The sequence below is a fragment of the Phoca vitulina genome, unplaced genomic scaffold (genome assembly GCF_004348235.1).
Source record: "Phoca vitulina isolate PV1807 unplaced genomic scaffold, GSC_HSeal_1.0 scaffold51, whole genome shotgun sequence".
Classification (NCBI taxonomy): Eukaryota; Metazoa; Chordata; class Mammalia; order Carnivora; family Phocidae; genus Phoca; species Phoca vitulina.
Window position 1 is genome coordinate 1,184,615 of NW_022589754.1, and position 16,268 is coordinate 1,200,882.

General features: G+C 35.7%; 1 protein-coding gene across 1 annotated transcript in view; it reads left to right on the plus strand.

The window, feature by feature from the left end:
- The window catches only part of POF1B (POF1B actin binding protein), a 98,816-nt gene extending 83,146 nt beyond the window's left edge, over nt 1-15,670 (plus strand). The window contains exons 13-15 of the mRNA XM_032387910.1: nt 428-556; nt 1,408-1,490; nt 15,532-15,670. Coding sequence (XP_032243801.1) covers nt 428-556; nt 1,408-1,490; nt 15,532-15,670 — 351 coding nt within the window. The remainder of the gene's footprint in view (nt 1-427; nt 557-1,407; nt 1,491-15,531) is intronic.
- Nucleotides 15,671-16,268: the final 598 nt, after the last annotated feature.

A 16,268-nucleotide genomic window follows, 5' to 3' on the forward strand; every position in this document is an offset into this window, starting at 1 on the left:
TAGCCCTAAATAGTAAAAGATATCTTTAAAAAATGAGAGGGGGCGCCTGGGTGGCTCAGTTGGTTAAGCAACTGCTTTCGGCTCAGGTCATGATTCTGGAGTCCTGGGATCGAGTCCCACATCGGGCTCCCTGCTCAGCAGGGGGTCTGCTTCTCCCTCTGACCCTTCCCCTCTCATGCTCTCTGTCTCCCATTCTCTCTCTCAGACAAATAAATAAAATCTTAAAAAAAAAAAAAAAACGAGAAATGCCTAATTGGCATTTTATTCATATTTTACATTCATTAAACTCTACAAATGTTTACAACTATTGGTACTTCACTCTTCATTTCGTAACTTGCAATATGACTTTATGTCACTGAACCTCTTGGAACTCAATTACCTATTTCATAAATTAGATTTATAATTCTTCTTTCTTTTAAATCACTAGACTCAATTAAATCAGTACCAAAAAGATGTTTCAAGAAGAGAAGGAAGTTGCAGTGACTTCCAGTTCAAGCTTCATGAACTGACAAGCTTGCTGGAAGAGAAGGATTCCCTTATAAAGCGTCAGTCAGAGGTAAGAAGGGAAGTGGTAGAGGTAGAGAGGAACTCAGTTAAGTATGATAAATACTTCCCATGAACTAGAGAAGAGCACATTCCCCAAACTCACTTTATTCATGAAGTAGAATGTAACTGACTGTGAAGAAGTGAAAGATTCATATTTTAGGAGATATAATTCAAATGAAAGCAAGAATTGAAACAAAAAATTGTGTTATTGTGCATTTAATATTTTTAATGCTATATCTCATTAGCAATGATACTCCCAGTAAGACTGTGAGCTTTTTACTCTTTACTATTAGCTGCTTCAGCAAAGGACTGTGTTATATTCCTCTCTGTATCTGTAGCATATGGCCCAGGATCTGTTATAAAATAGCACTGAAGGAAGGAACTACCAAAAATGGTGGCTAATGTTATATCGCTGTTATTGAACTAATGGTGCTTGTAGTAATGATCAGTGATAGACCTTCTGTTAGGAACCAATACCTGCTTCCATATTGAAGTTTCAGTACTTTTCAGCTATGACTATGCTTTTCAAGCTTCTTAGGACAAAAAATTTCTCATCTTTATCTTGAGAAACATGCCCATTCAATATCATGTTATCTCTTAAATATAGAAATCCTATACCATTTAGTGAATCCTATACCATTTAGTGAATTCCTGAACAGGCATATTATATAACTTATTAGGTACCATAAAGCAATAATATATGGTATTCAACAGGTGGGGTTGTGGGGTTCTAACTCATGTCCAAGCTAAAAGAGAAGGAAAAAAGTAATTGTTCTTAGTAACCTTGTTAAATGATCGAACATACTTCTTACCTCATGTTTCTACTGTTTTCAAATAATTGTATTGTCTTTTATTTGTAAGGAACTCTCAAAGTTGAGGCAAGAAATGTATTCATCTCATAACCAACACTCCAGTGGTGGAAGGACTACTATTACCACTAAAAAGTAATGTATTTTTAAATGAAATTTGAATATGACTTTAGCTATTATTTAATCCAAGTTATAGCATGTTTAATTGATATATATAACCCTAGACAGAGTTTGTTTTCTGCAGGGCAGTAAATCTAATGAAGAATGAATATTTACACAAAGACATAGCTGTTATGGAAAATAAAATTCTGTAGCACATCTTTCCTATATTTACAATGTATCAAATATGATGTAAGTGAAAAACAATTTGTTGTTTAACCAACCATTTGAGTCAAGATTCTTTCAGTTGCACATGCCGGAAACCCAATTTAAACTGGGAATTAGTTAATTCACTTAGTTGGGATTGCTTGGTGTCCAGATGGATTTGTGTGCTCAAAATATGTCTTCAGAAATATGTCCTTCTTTATCTCTTAGCTCTGCTCTTTCCTATGTAGACATCATTCTTAGGCATCTCCCCTTATAATAGCAATCTGACCACAGCTGACATCCCAGCAATTTAGCAAAATGAAATAGAAAGTGACTCTTTGGAAATAGTTTCAGCAAAAGTCTATTTTGGATATTTCATATAAATGGAATAAAAATGTGGTCTTTCATGACTGGATTCTTTCACTTTGCATAATGTTTTCAAGATTCATCCATGTTTTAGTTTGTGTCAGTACTTCATTGCTTATTGTTACTAAGTAATATTACATTTCATGGCTATACAACATTTTATGTATACAACTAGGAGTGGGATTGCTGGGTTACATGATAACTCTGTTTAACTTTTTGAGGAGCTGCTAAACTGTTTTCCAAAGCAGCTACACAATTTGACATTCCCACCAGCAGTGTATTGAGGGTTCCAAATTCTCTCCATCCTCCCCAACATTTGTTATTGGTCATCTCTTAGATTATAGCCATTCTAAAGGTGGGAGGTGGCCTCTTACTGTGGTTTTCATTTGTATTTCTCTAATAATTAATATTTAGTATTTTTTCATGTGCTTATTGGCCATTTATAGATCTTCTTTGGAGAAATGACTGTAAAAATTCTTTGTCCATTTTTAAATTAGATTATTTGCTTTTTTACTGCTAAATTGTAAGAGATATTTATATATTCTGGATAGAAGTCCCTTATCAGATATATGATTTTGCAAATATTTTCTTCCATTCTATGGGTTGTCTTTTTACTATCTTAATAGTATCATTTGCAGCACAAGTTTTTAAATTTGAGGAAGTCCAATTAACCTATTTTTTCTTTTCTTACTTGTGTTTTTGGTATCATATTAAGAATTCATTGCCTAATCCAAGGTCATGAAAATTTGCACCCCTGTATTCTCCTAAGAGTTTTATTTATTTTATTTTATTTTTTAAAGATTTTATTTATTTATTTATTTATTTGCCAGAGAGAGAGAGAGAGAGCATAAGCAGGGGAAGCAGCAGGCAGAACAGGCAGAGGGAGAAGCAGGCTCCCTGCCAAGCAGGGAGCCCGATGTGGGACTCGATCCCAGGACCCTGGGATCATGACCCAAGCCAAAGGCAGATGCTTAACCGACTGAGCCACCCAGGCGTCCCTCTCCTAAGAGTTTTATAGTTTTACCTATTACATTTAGATCCATGAGCCGTTTTGAGTTAATTTTTTCTATGGTGTGAAGTAGGAGTCCAAGTTCATTCTTGTGCACGGGGCTATCTGGTTGTCCCAGTATCTTTTGTGGAATATGCTATTCTTTCACCCATTGAATTAACTTGGCATCCTTATTGATAATCAAAAGACCATAAATGTAAGGGTAAATTTGTAGATTCTCTGTTTTACTTCATTGATCTATTTGTCTGTCTTCATGCAAGTACCACACTGTCTTAATTATTGTAGCTTTTTAGTTACATTTTGATACCAGGAGTGTGAGTTTTTAAACTTCTTCTTTTCAAGATTGCTTTAGCTATTTTTGGTCCTTTGCTCTTCTATATGTATTTTGGGATAAGCTTGTCAAGGGATTTCATTAAATATGTAAAAAACTTTGGGTATTATTGCCACGCTAACAATATTAAGTCTTTTAATCCTTGAGCATGGGATCCTTTTCCATTTAGATCTTCTTTAATTTCTAAAAACAGTATTTTGTACTTTCATTGCACAAGGCTTACACTTCTTTTTTGTTAAATTTATTTCTAAGTATTATATTTTTTGATGTTCCTGTAATAGAATTGGTTTTGATGTTAATGTAAATAGACTTGTTTTCTTTTTCTTTTTCTTTGTTTCAAGTTTTTATTTAAATTCTAGTTAGTTAACATATAATGTAATACTAGTTTTAGGAGTAGAATTTAGTAATTCATACTTACATATAGCACCCAGTGCTTTTATTTGAGTGTAGTTGACACACAATGTTACATTAGTTTCAGGTGTATAATGCAGTGATTCAACTTCTCTATATGTTATGCTACATTCACCACAAGTGTAGCTCCCACCAGTCACCACGCAACATTATTACAATATCACTGGCTATATTCCTGACGCTGTGCCTTTTATTCCTGTGACTTATTCATTCCATAACTACAAGCTTATATCTCCCACATCCCTTCACCCATTTTGCCTATCCCCCAGCTGCCTCCTTTCTGGCAACCATTGGTTTGTTCTCTGTATTTATAGGTCTGATTCTGCATTTTGTTTATTTTTTGTTGTTCTTGTTTAGGTTCCATGTATGAATGAAATCAAATGGTATTTTTCTTTCTTGGTCTGACTTATTTCACTTTGCATAATACCCTCTAGTTCCTTACAGTTGTCGCAAATGGCAAAATCTGGTCTTTTTATGGCTGAGTAATATTCCATTATATATCACTTCTTCCTTATCTATTTCTCTTATCAGTGGACATTTATGTTGCTTCCATATCTTGCTACATAATGCTGCAATAAACATAAGGGTGCACATACAATTTCAAATTAGTATTTTTGTTTTGTTGTGTAAGTACTCACTGGTGGAATTATTGGGTCATATGATATTTCTATTTTTAATTTTTTATGGAAACTTTATGCTGATTTCCACAGTGGCTATACCAATTTACATCCCCATCAATAGTACATGAGGGTTCCTTTTTCTCCACATCCTTGTCAACACTTGTTATATCTTGACTTTTGTATTTTAGCATTCTGATAGGTATAAAGTGGTATCTTATTGTGGCTTTGATTTGCATTTCCCTGATGATTAATGATGTTGAGCATCTTTTCATGTGCCTATTGGTCATCTATCTGTCTTCTTTGGAAAAAGAAGGTCCTCTGATCCTGTTTTAAGCAAATTGCTGGGTTTTTGGTGTTGAGTTGTATAAGTTCTTTATATATTATGGATATTAACCCCTTATCAGATATATCATTTGCAAATATCTTTTCCCATTCAGTAGGTTGCCTTTTTGTTTTGTTGATGGTTTCCTTTGCTGTGCAAAAGCTTGTTATAGCTTATTTTTGCTTTTCTTTCCCATGCTTTAGGAGACATATCTCGAAAAATTTGCTGTGGCCAATGTCAGAGAAATTACTGCCTGTGTCTTTTTCTAGGATTTTTACGGTTTCAGGTCTCACATTTAGGTTTTTAATCCATTTTGAGCTTATTTTTGTGTATGGTGTAAGAAAGTGGTCTAGTTTCATTCTTTGTGTGTTGCTGTCCAGTTTTCCCAATACGATTTGTGGAAGAGACTATCTTTTTCCTTTATATATTCGTGCCTCCTTTGTAATAGACTAATTGACCATGTAAGTGTAGGTTCCTTTCTGGTCTATTTTTTTTCCATTGACATATGTGTCTGTTTTTGTGCCAGTACCATAATGTATTGATTATGTACTATGTAATGTATCTTGAAATTTGGAAATGTGATACCTACAAATTTTTCTTTCTCAAGATTGTTTTGGCTATTTGGGGTCTTCAGTGGTTCCATAAATATTTTAGGATTATTTGTTCTAGTTCTGTGAAAAATGTTGTTGTTTTTTTAAAGGGATTGCATTATATCTGTAGATTGCTTTGGGTAGCACAAACATTTTAAAAATATTAAGGCTTCCAATCCATAAGCATGGTATATGTTTCCATTTGTTTGTGTTGTCTTCAGTTTCTTTCTTCAGTGTTTTATCGTTTTCAGAGTACAGGTCTTTCACCTCCTTAGTTAAGTTTATTTGTAGGAATTTTGTTCTTTTTGGCACAATGAAAACAGGATTGTTTTCTTAATTTCACTTTCTGCTGCTTCATTATTAGTTTATAGGAATGCAACAGATTTCTGTACTTTGATTTTGTATCCTGTGACTTTACTGAATTCATTTATTACTTCCAATTGTTTTTTATGGAGTCTATAGGGCTTTCTATGTATAGTATGTTATCTACAAATAGTGAAAGATTTACTTCTTCCTTACCAGTATGGATGCTTCTTATTTCTTTTTCTTGTCAGCTGTGGCTAAGACTTTCAGTACTATATTGAATAAAAGTGGTAAAAGTGGACATCCCTGTCTTGTTCCTGATCTTTAAGGAAAAGCTCTCAGTTTTTCACCATTGAGTATGATGTTAGGTGCAGGTTTTTCATATGTGGCCTTTATTATGTTAAGGTATGATTCCTCTGAACACATTTTGTTGAGAGTTTTAATCATGAACAGATGTTGAATTTTGTCAGATGCATTTTCTGCATCTACTGAGATGATTATACAATTTCTATCCTTCCATTGTTGATGTGGTGTATCATGTTGATTGATTTGGGAATATTGAACCATCTTTGCATCCCCAGAATAAATCCCAGTTGATCATAGTGAATGATCCCTTTGATGCATTATTGAGTGCGGTTTGCTAATATTTTGTTGATGATTTTTGTATTTATGTTCATCACAGATGTTGGCCTGTAGTTTTCCTTTCTGTGGTGTCTTTGGTTTTGGTGTCAGAGCAATGTTGGTCTCATAGAAAGTATTTGGAAGCTTTTCTTCCTCTTTTTTGGGGAATAATTTGAGGGTAATAGGTATTAATACTTCTTTTTCAAATTTAAATTCAATTTAGTTAACATATAATGTATTGTTAGTTTCAAGGGTAGAATTTAGTGATTCATCAGTTGCATATAACACCCAGTGCTCATTACATTAAGTGACCTCCTTAATGCCCATCACCCAATTACACCATCCCCTAACCCACTTCCCTTCCAGCAACCCTCAGTTTGTTCCCTATAGTTAAGAGTCTCTTATGGGTTTCCTCTCTCTCTGTTTTTATCTTATTTTATTTTTCCTTCCATTCCCCTATGTTCATCTGTTTTGTTTCTTAAATTCCACAATGAGTTAAATCATATGGTATTTGTCTTTCTTTGACTGACTTATTTCACTTACCATAATACACTCTAGTTCCATCCAAATCATTACAAATGGCAAGATTTCATTCTTTTTGATGGTTGAGTGTGTATATATATATAGATAGATAGATAGATACATACATACATAGATAGATATAGATATAGATATATAGATATATAGATTTATCTCCATCCCACATCTTTTGATCCATTCATCTGTTGATGGACATCTGGGCTATTTCCATAGTTTGGCTATTGTGGACATTGCTGGTATAAACATTGGGATGTATGTGCCCCTTCAAATCACTGTTTGTATCCTTTGGGTAAATACCTAGGAGTGCAATTGCTGGGTCGTAGGGTAGCTCTATTTTTAACTTTTTGAGGAACCTCTGTACTGTTTTCCAGAGTGGCTGCACCAGTTAGCATTTCCACCAGCATCATGGGAGTGTTTCCTTTTCTCTGCATCCTTGCCAACGTCTGTTGTTTCCTGAGTTGTTAATTTTAGCCATTCTGACCAGTGTGAGATGGTATCTCATTGTGATTTTGATTTGTATTTCCCTGATGCTGAGTGATGTTGAGCATTTTTTCATGTGTCAGCCATTTGCATGTCTTCTTTGGAGAAATGTCTGTTCATGTCTTCTGCCCATTTCTTGACTGGATTTTTTGTTTTTGGGTGTTGAGTTTGATATGTTCTTTATAGATTTTGGATACTAGCTCTTTATCTGATATTTCATTTGTGAATATCTTCTCCCATTCAGTAGGTTGCCTTTTAGTTTTGTTGATTGTTTCCTTTGCTCTGCAAAAGCTTTTTACCCTGACAAAGTCCAAATAATTGATTTTTCCTTGGTTGTGCTTGCCTCTGGAGACATGTCTAGCAAGAAGTTGCTGTGGCTGAGGTCAAGGGGGTTGCTGCCTCTGTTCTCCTCTAGGATTTTGAAAGACTCCTGTCTCAAATTAAGGTCTCTCAACCATTTTGAGTTTATTTTTCTGTATGGTGTAAGAAAGTGGTCCAGTTTCACTCTTCTGAATGTGGCTGTCCATTTTCCCAACACCATTTGTTGAAGACTGTCTTTTTTTTTTTTTTTCCATTGGATATTCTTTTCTGCTTTGTTGAAGATTAATTGACCATAGACTTGAGGGTCCATTTCTGGGTTCTCTATTCTGTTCCACTAAACCATGTGTCTGTTTTTGTGCCAGTACCATACTGTCTTCATGATTACAGCTTTGAAATACAGCTTGAAGTCTGGAATTGTCATGCCTCCAGCTTTGGTTTTCTTTTTCAACATTTCTTTGGTTATTCAGGTTTTTTTCTGCTTCCATACAAATTTTAGAATTGGTTGTCCCAGCTTTGTGAAAAATGCTGGTGGTATTTTGATAGAGATTGCATTGAATGTGTAGATTGCTTTGGGTAGCATAGACATTTTAACAATATTTGTTTTTCTAATCCATAAACATGGAATATTTTTCCATTTCTTTGTGTCTTCTTCAATTTCTTTCATAAGTGCTCTATAGTTTTTAGAGTACAGATCTTTACCTTGTTGGGTAGGTTTATTCCTCGGTATCTTATGGTTTGTGGTGTAATTGTAAATGGGATCGATTCCTTGATTTCTCCTTCTTCTGCTTCATTGTTAGTGTATAGAAATGCAACAGACTTCTGTGCTTTAATTTTATATCTTGTGACTTTGCTGAATTCTTTTATCAGTTCTAGAAATTTTGGGGTGGAATCTTTTGGATTTTCTACATAGAGTAGTATGTCGTCTGCAAAGAGTGAAAGTTTGACTTCTTCTTTGCTGATTTGGATGCCTTTTATTTCTTTTTGTTGTCTGATGGTTGAGGCTAGGACTTCCAGTACTATGTTAAACAACAGTGGTGAGAGTGGACATCCCTGTCCTGTTCCTGACCTTAGGGGAAAAGCTATCAGTTTTTCCTTGTTGAGGATGATATTTACTGTGGGTCTTTCATATATGGCCTTTATGATATTGAGGTATGTTCCCTCTATCCCTACATTATTATCAAGAATGGATGCTGTATGTTGTCAAATGCTTTTTCTACATATATTGAAAGGTCATATGGTTCTTGTCCTTTCTTTTATTAATGTGATGCATCACACTGATTGATTTGTGGATGTTGAACCATCCCTGCAGCCCAGGAATAAATCCTACTTGGTTGTGGTAAGTAATCCTTTTAATGTACTATTGGATCCTATTAGCTAGTACCTTGGTGAGAATTTTTGCTTCCAGTTTCATCAGGGATATTGGTCTGTAATTCTCCTTTTTGGTGGGGTTTTGTCTCTTGGGATGAGGGTAATGCTGGCTTCATGGAATGAGTTTGGAAGTTTTCCTTCCAGTTCTATTTTTTGGAACAGTTTCAGAAGAATAGATATTAATTCTTCTTTAAATGTTAGTACAATTCTCCTGGGAAGCCATCTGGCCCTGGGCTCTTGTTTGTTGGGAGATTTTTGATTACTGCTTCAATTTCTTTGCTGATTATGGGTCTGTTCAGGTTTTCTATTTCTTCCTGTTTCAGTTTTGGTAGTTTATGTTTTTAGGATTTATCGGTTTCTTCCAGACTGCCTAATTTTTTGGCATATGATTTTTCATAATATTCTCTTATAATTAGTTGTATTTCTTTAGTATTGTTTGTGATCTTTCCTTTTTCATTCATGATTTTATTTATTTGGGTCTTTTCTTTTTGATAAGTCTGTCTAAGGGTTTATTAACTTTGTTAATTCTTTCAAAGTACCAGCTCCTAGTTTCATTGACTTGTTATACTGGTTTTTTGATGTCTATATCATTCATTTCTGCTCTAATTATTATTTCTCTTGTCCTGATGGATTTTGGCTTTATTTGCCTTTCTTTTTCCTGTTCCTTTAGGTGCAAGGTTAGGTGGTGTATTTGAGACTTTTATTGCTTCTTGAGGTAGGCCTGTATTGTTATATACTTCCCTCTGAGGGCCTCCTTTGCTACATACCAAAGGTTTTGAACTGTCATGTTTTCATTTTCATTTGCTTTGATGTATTTTTAAATTCTTCCTTAATTTCCTGCTTGACCCATTCATTCTTTAGTAGGATGTTCTTCAACGTCCATGTATTTGTGGTCCTTCCAAACTTTTTCTTGTGGTTGACTTCAAGTTTCATAGCACAGTGGTCTGAAAATATCCATGGTATGCTCTCAGTCTTTTTGTGCCAGTTGAGTCCTGACTTGTGACCCAGTATGTGATCTATTCTGGATAATGTTCCATGTGCACTCAAGAAGAATGTGTATTCTGCTGCTTTATGATGAAATGCTCTGAATATATTTGTTAAGTCCATCTGTTCCAGTGTGTCATTCAAAGCCCTTGTTTCCTTGTTGATCTTCTGCTTAGATGATCTGTCCATTGCTGTGAGTGGGGTGTTAAAGTCCCCTACTGTTATTGTATTATTATCAATGAGTTTCTTTAGTTTTGTTATTAATTGGTTTATTATTTGACTGCTACCAAGTTAGAGCATAAATATCTACAATTGTTAGATCTTCTTGTTAGATAGGCCCTTTTATTATGATATAGTGACCTTCTTCATCTCTCATTACAGTCTTTGATTTAAAATCTATGGCTACCTCAGCTTTCTTTTGATGTCCATTAGCATGATAAATGGTTCTCCACCCCCTTACTTTCAATCTGGAGGTGTCTTGAGTCTAAAATGAGTCTCTTGTAAGTAACATATTGATGGGTCCTGGTTTTTTATCCATTCTGTAACCCTATGCCTTTTATTGGAGCACTTAGTCCATTTACATTCACAGTCATTATTGAAAGATATGAATTTAGTACCATTGTATTACCTATAAAGTTGCTGTTTCTCTAAATTGTCTCTCTTCCTTTAGTGTTTGTTACTCTTGGTCTCTCTTTCTGCTGAAAGGGTTCCCTTTAATATTTCTTGCAGGGCTGGTTTAGTGTTCATGAATTCCTTTCATTTTTGTCTTGGAAACTCTATCTCTCCTTTTATTCTGAATGATAGCCTTGTTGGATAAAGTATTCTAGGCTGCATATTTTTCCAATTTAGGATGTTGAATCATGCCAATCTTTTCTGGCCTGCCAGGTCTCTGTGGACAGACCTGCTGCCAGCCTTATGTGTCTACCCTTATAGGTTAAGGACCTATTTTCCCCAACTGCTTTCTGAATTTTCTCTTTATCTTTGCAATTTGCAAGTTTCACTATAATATGTCATGATGTTGACCTATTTTTTTTGATTTTGAGGGGATTTATGTGCCTCTTGGAGTTGAAAGCCTGTTTCCTTACCCACGTTAAGGAAGTTCTCAGGTATAATTTGTTCAAATCAACCTGCTGACCCTTTTTCCCACTTTTCTACTGAGACTCCTTTAATATTGATATTATTTCACTTTATGGAATTACTGAGTTTCCTAAGTCTATGTTCATGATCTAATAATTTTCTTTCCCTCTTCTTTTCAGCTTCATTGTATTCCATAATTTTATCTTCCATATCACTGATTTTTACGGCCTCCACTTGGGACTGCATCTTGGTTATAGCTTTTTTAATTTCGGCTTTAGTAGATTTTAGTTCTTTTATCTCTACAATAAGGGATTCTCTACTGTCTTCTATGCTTTTCTCAAGCCCAGATAGTATCTGTATAATTGTTTTAAATTCTAACCCAAACATCTTACTTATATCTGTACTCATTAAATAACTGGCTGTGAATAATACCTCTTGTTCTATCTTTTGGGGTGAATTTCTCCATATTGTCATTTTGTCCAGAAAAGAAAAGAAGAAAGAAAAAGAAAACAACAACAATAACAACAACAAAACAAACAAAAAAAACCAGCTCCTGGGTGTGTTTTGGTCTGCTTGTTAAAAGAAACTAGGTCCGAAAATAAGAAAGAAAAAAAAAATATATATATATATATATAAAATACAGTGAGAGGGAACAAAACCTAAAAATATATATAAAAAAGTATATATGGACAAAATTTAAAAAGAATTTTTAAAAAATTGAAAAAATAAAATAGCTTAAAATTATAATAAAAAACTAAAGAATAAAAGTACAAAGGATACTAGATACTATTTTCTTTAGTAAATTTGGTGTGAGTTGTTTGCGCTGGTCTTCTGGGAGAGGGGCCTTTTGCGGTGATTCTCAGGTGGACTTGCTCCAGTGGAAATGCACCTCCAGTGCCCAGGGAGGCAGGGCTTGTTGTGAGCAGCTCTGGACTCCACTAGGTGGTGCTGTTTTGCTCTGTGCCGTCTTCCAGCACTGATCTGCAGGATGAGTATTGCTGTGCCCTGCTCTCTGGCCCCAGAGCTGAAAATTCACGCCCCCCACTCTTCAGTGAGCCCTCACAAAAGAGCAATCACTCTTGTCTCCCCAGTTCCCATCAGAGCTCTGTTCACCCTGCCTGTGTTGAGCTTTTTATCTCAGGCACAGGACTGAGTTTCAAAACTCCAAATTTTAGGGACTCCCACAGTGAAGACCAGCACTACTCCTCCCAGGGAGTGTCTCCAGGTGCATCTGCCTTTTGTTGGACACCTCTCAGGAAAGCAGTCGCTGGAATGTGTGGTGGTTCGAAGTTTATGGCAACACAGAGCAGAAAGCTGGCACCTAGACTCACTGTTCTCAGCCAGCTTCCATGCTCCTTTGCCTGGGAACAGGCCAGCACTTAGGCACCACCTATTCTTCTTGCGACCCAGGGGAATCTTCGGACCATGCTGTCACACCTGGGATTCTGCCCTGCTTCACTGCCTTTAAGCCCGGCATGTCCCCCACTGTAGCAGACTTCTAAAAGTTCCAATTTTGTGATCCACTGCTTATAATACTTTGCGGTAGCCTCCTTAAGCAGGCTCCCTCCCCTCTGGCCATAGCCTCAGCTATATCACACCTGATTCAAATCTCTGCACCTCCTACCTTCCAAATGGTGGTTGCTTTTCTACTCAAAGATTTGCAGTATTTGTTTTCTCAGGCCTCCAATTGATTTGTTCCATGTTCAGAATGATTTGATAACTATCTAGTTGTATTCAAGGGATGAAACAAATTTAGGGTCCCCCTATTCCTCCACCATCTTAACTCCTCTCTGTAATTCTTTTTAACTGGTAGAATTCGCCTATGAATCCGTCTGGTCCTAGACTTTTTTTTTTTTTTTTTCCAGAATGGGAGAATTTATTTGCAAATGACATATTTGATAAAGGGTTGGTATCCAAAATCTATAAAGAACTTATTAAACTCAACACCCAAAAAACAAATAATCCGGTTAAAAAAAGGGCAGAAGACATGAATTGAATTTTTTCCAAAGAAGACATACAGATGGCTAACAGACACATGAAAAGATGCTCAACATCACTCATTATCAGGGAAATACAAATTAAAACTACAACAAGATATCACTTCACACCTGTCAGAATGGCTAAAATTAACAACTAGACTTTTATTTATTTATTTATTTTAAAAAGGGAGAGAGAGACAGAGAGAGGGATAGGGACTGGCAGAGAGAGAGGGAGAGAAAGAATCTTTTTTTTTTATTATTATATTATGCTAATCACCATACATTCCATCATTAGTTTTTGATGTAGTGTTCCATGATTCATTGTTTGTGTATAACACCCAGTGCTCCATGCAGTACGTGCCCTCTTTAATACCCATCACCAGGCTAAACCATCCTCCCACCCACTCCCCTCTAGAACCCTCAGTTTGTTTTTCAGAATCCATCGTCTCTCATGGTTCATCTCCCCCTCCGATTTCCCCCCCTTCATTCTTCCCCTCCTGCTATCTTCTTCTTCTTCTTCTTTTTTAACATATAATGTATTATTTGCTTCAGAGGTACAGATCTGTGATTCAACAGTTTTGCACAATTCACAGCGCTCACCATAGCACATACCCTCCCCAATGTCTATCACCCAGCCACCCCATCCCTCCCACCCCCACCACTCCAGCAACCCTCAGTTTGTTTCCTGAGATTAAGAATTCCTCATATTCACTGAGGTCATATGATACATGTCTTTCTCTGATTGACTTATTTTGTTCAGCATAACACGAGAGAGAGAATCTTTAAGCAGGCTCCATACCCAGTGCAGAACCTGATGTGGGGCTCAATCTCACAACCCTGAGATCATGACCTGAGCCGAGATCATGACCTGAGCCGAAATCAAAAGTCAGATGCTTAACTGACTGAGCCACCCAGGCACCCCCTAGACTTTATTTTTTGATAGTTTTTGGACAACTCATTCAATTTTGTTACTAGTAATCAGTCTGCTCAGATTTTATATTTCTTCTTCATTCAGTTTTGGAAGATTGTATGTTTCTAGGTATTTTTCCTTTTCTTCCAGGTTGTCCAACTTTTTGGCATATAATTTTTTACTGTATTCTCTTATAATGCTTTCTATTTCTGTGGTGTCAGTTGTTACTTCTTTTTTTCTGATTTTATTTATTTGGGTCCTTTCTCTTTGCCTGTTTTTCTTCATCATTCTTTTTCTTGAGTTTCCCTGAGCTTCTTGGATCTGTGTGTTTAGAGTTTTCATCAAATCTGGAAACAATTTGGGCATTATTTCTTCAATTATTTTTTTGTCTCCTGCCAATCATGTAGGACTTCAATTACACATATGTGAGGGCAACTAATATTTCCCATAGGTAACTCATACTCCATACATTTTTCCAGTTTTTTTTCCTCTTGTGTTTTATTTTGGATAATTTCTCTTCATGTCTTCAAATTCAGTAATATTTTCTTCTTCAGGGCCTATTCTGCTGTTAATCCCATACAGTGTAATTTTCATCTTCAGAAGTCCAGTGTAGATCTTTATATCCTCCATTGTTCTCATCACATTCATGCTTTCCTCTAACTTCTTGAGTATACATTAAAAAAAATATTTTTAATAGATGCAACCATGACTACTTATTTCTTTTATCTGTCATTTTTTGTTCTTTTTCTACTAATTTGTTTTTCTCCTCATTATTAGTCATATCTACCTGCTTCCATACCTACTAATTTTTGTATTGAATGCCATGTATTGTAATTTTACACACTTGAATTCTGGATTTTTTATTTCACTGCAAGTGTTCTGTGGTTTTATTCTGAGGTGGAATTACCTGGAAACAGTTCAATACTTTCAAGTCTTGCTTTTAAACTGTTAAAACCTGCAGTCTAGGACTAATGTTATCCCAACACTAACACAATATTCTTCTGCAGTTTCTTCCTGGTGCCCTCTGCATTAAGAGGTCTTTCCACTCTGGTTAGTGGAACACAAGCTATTCCCTTCATTATGTGAACTCCAGGGATTTCCAGGCTGCTCCTTTCCAGTGCTTCTTTCCCCAGCTTCAGTAGTTTTTCCACATGCCTACACTAATCAGTACTTCCAAAGACTTGTAGAGAGTCCTCTACAGGTCTTTTGACTCTTATTTATGTAGTTCTCTTCTGTCTGGTATTCTGCCCCATACCAGCTGCTTTGGCATACCTTTACTTGAAATTCTGTCACTTCAACTTTGTGACTGAAGGGATTTATTTGGCTCCACTTTCCGTATCCTGTGAGCAAGAAAATCTCCAAGTAGTGAGCTAGGCACTTGTAGGGCTCATGTCATTTGGTTCCCTTCTCTAAGATCATTGTCTTGTGCTGCCAGTGGTCCATCATTGCAAAGCAGAGGTACTTCCTTCTTACTCTTTTGAAAATAATAGTAGTAAGGCTTTGTAGATATTCTCTTTTTAGAGTTAAAAGTCATTAAGAGCCAACTTAACATAATAAGGAGAATCAAACTAGGAGTGACTAAAAAGGAATGAGAGTCATTTTCTTGTGCAGGTGGTAAATTAACTTTTTTCTGTATAGGTACAGGACACAATATCCAATCCTAGGCCTCCTTTATGATGACTATGAATGTATACCACCAGATAGTGACACACAGACTATTGTGATTGAGAAAACAGAAGACAAATGGACTTGCGTAAGTTCCCTTGTGTATTTCTAATCCTATTAAGAATAGAAATTTATATATATTCTATATATAACAGCCTTCAAAAATTGTGGTAAAATATCAAAGTGAACTAAAATCTTCCAGTTCGTTTTTTCTCTTAAAGATTTCCCCATGTTTTCCTTACTGATTTATAGTATGAATTAAGAAACTTTAGAATGATTCAAACACAGGTAATATAATTGTTTTTGAATTGATTCTATTCAAATTTTGGGGGAAAAAACACCCTAATTTTTTCTAAAGCAAGTAGAAAATGTCATAGACAATTATGAAGAAGAATGGTGTATGGAGAAGAGGCATGTTTTAATAGAATTTGTCTTTCAGTCTTGAATGTGGTCTTATTACTATAGATAGAGAATTTTCAGTATTTTGAAAGCAAGGAGGTATGTCTGTCTTACTCAATAGATTTTAAGATCCTCCAGCCTTAAATCCCACAATTATAGTGAGGCTGATGAAGAATACTTTATAGGTCATGTACTCTAATATCTACCTTCTATAACATCCTCCAAGATGACCAAGTGACATGGGCCTTAGCATCTTTTTAAGTAGGCCAATACATTGCTAAGTGGTGCTGATTACTAAAACCCTCTTCTTA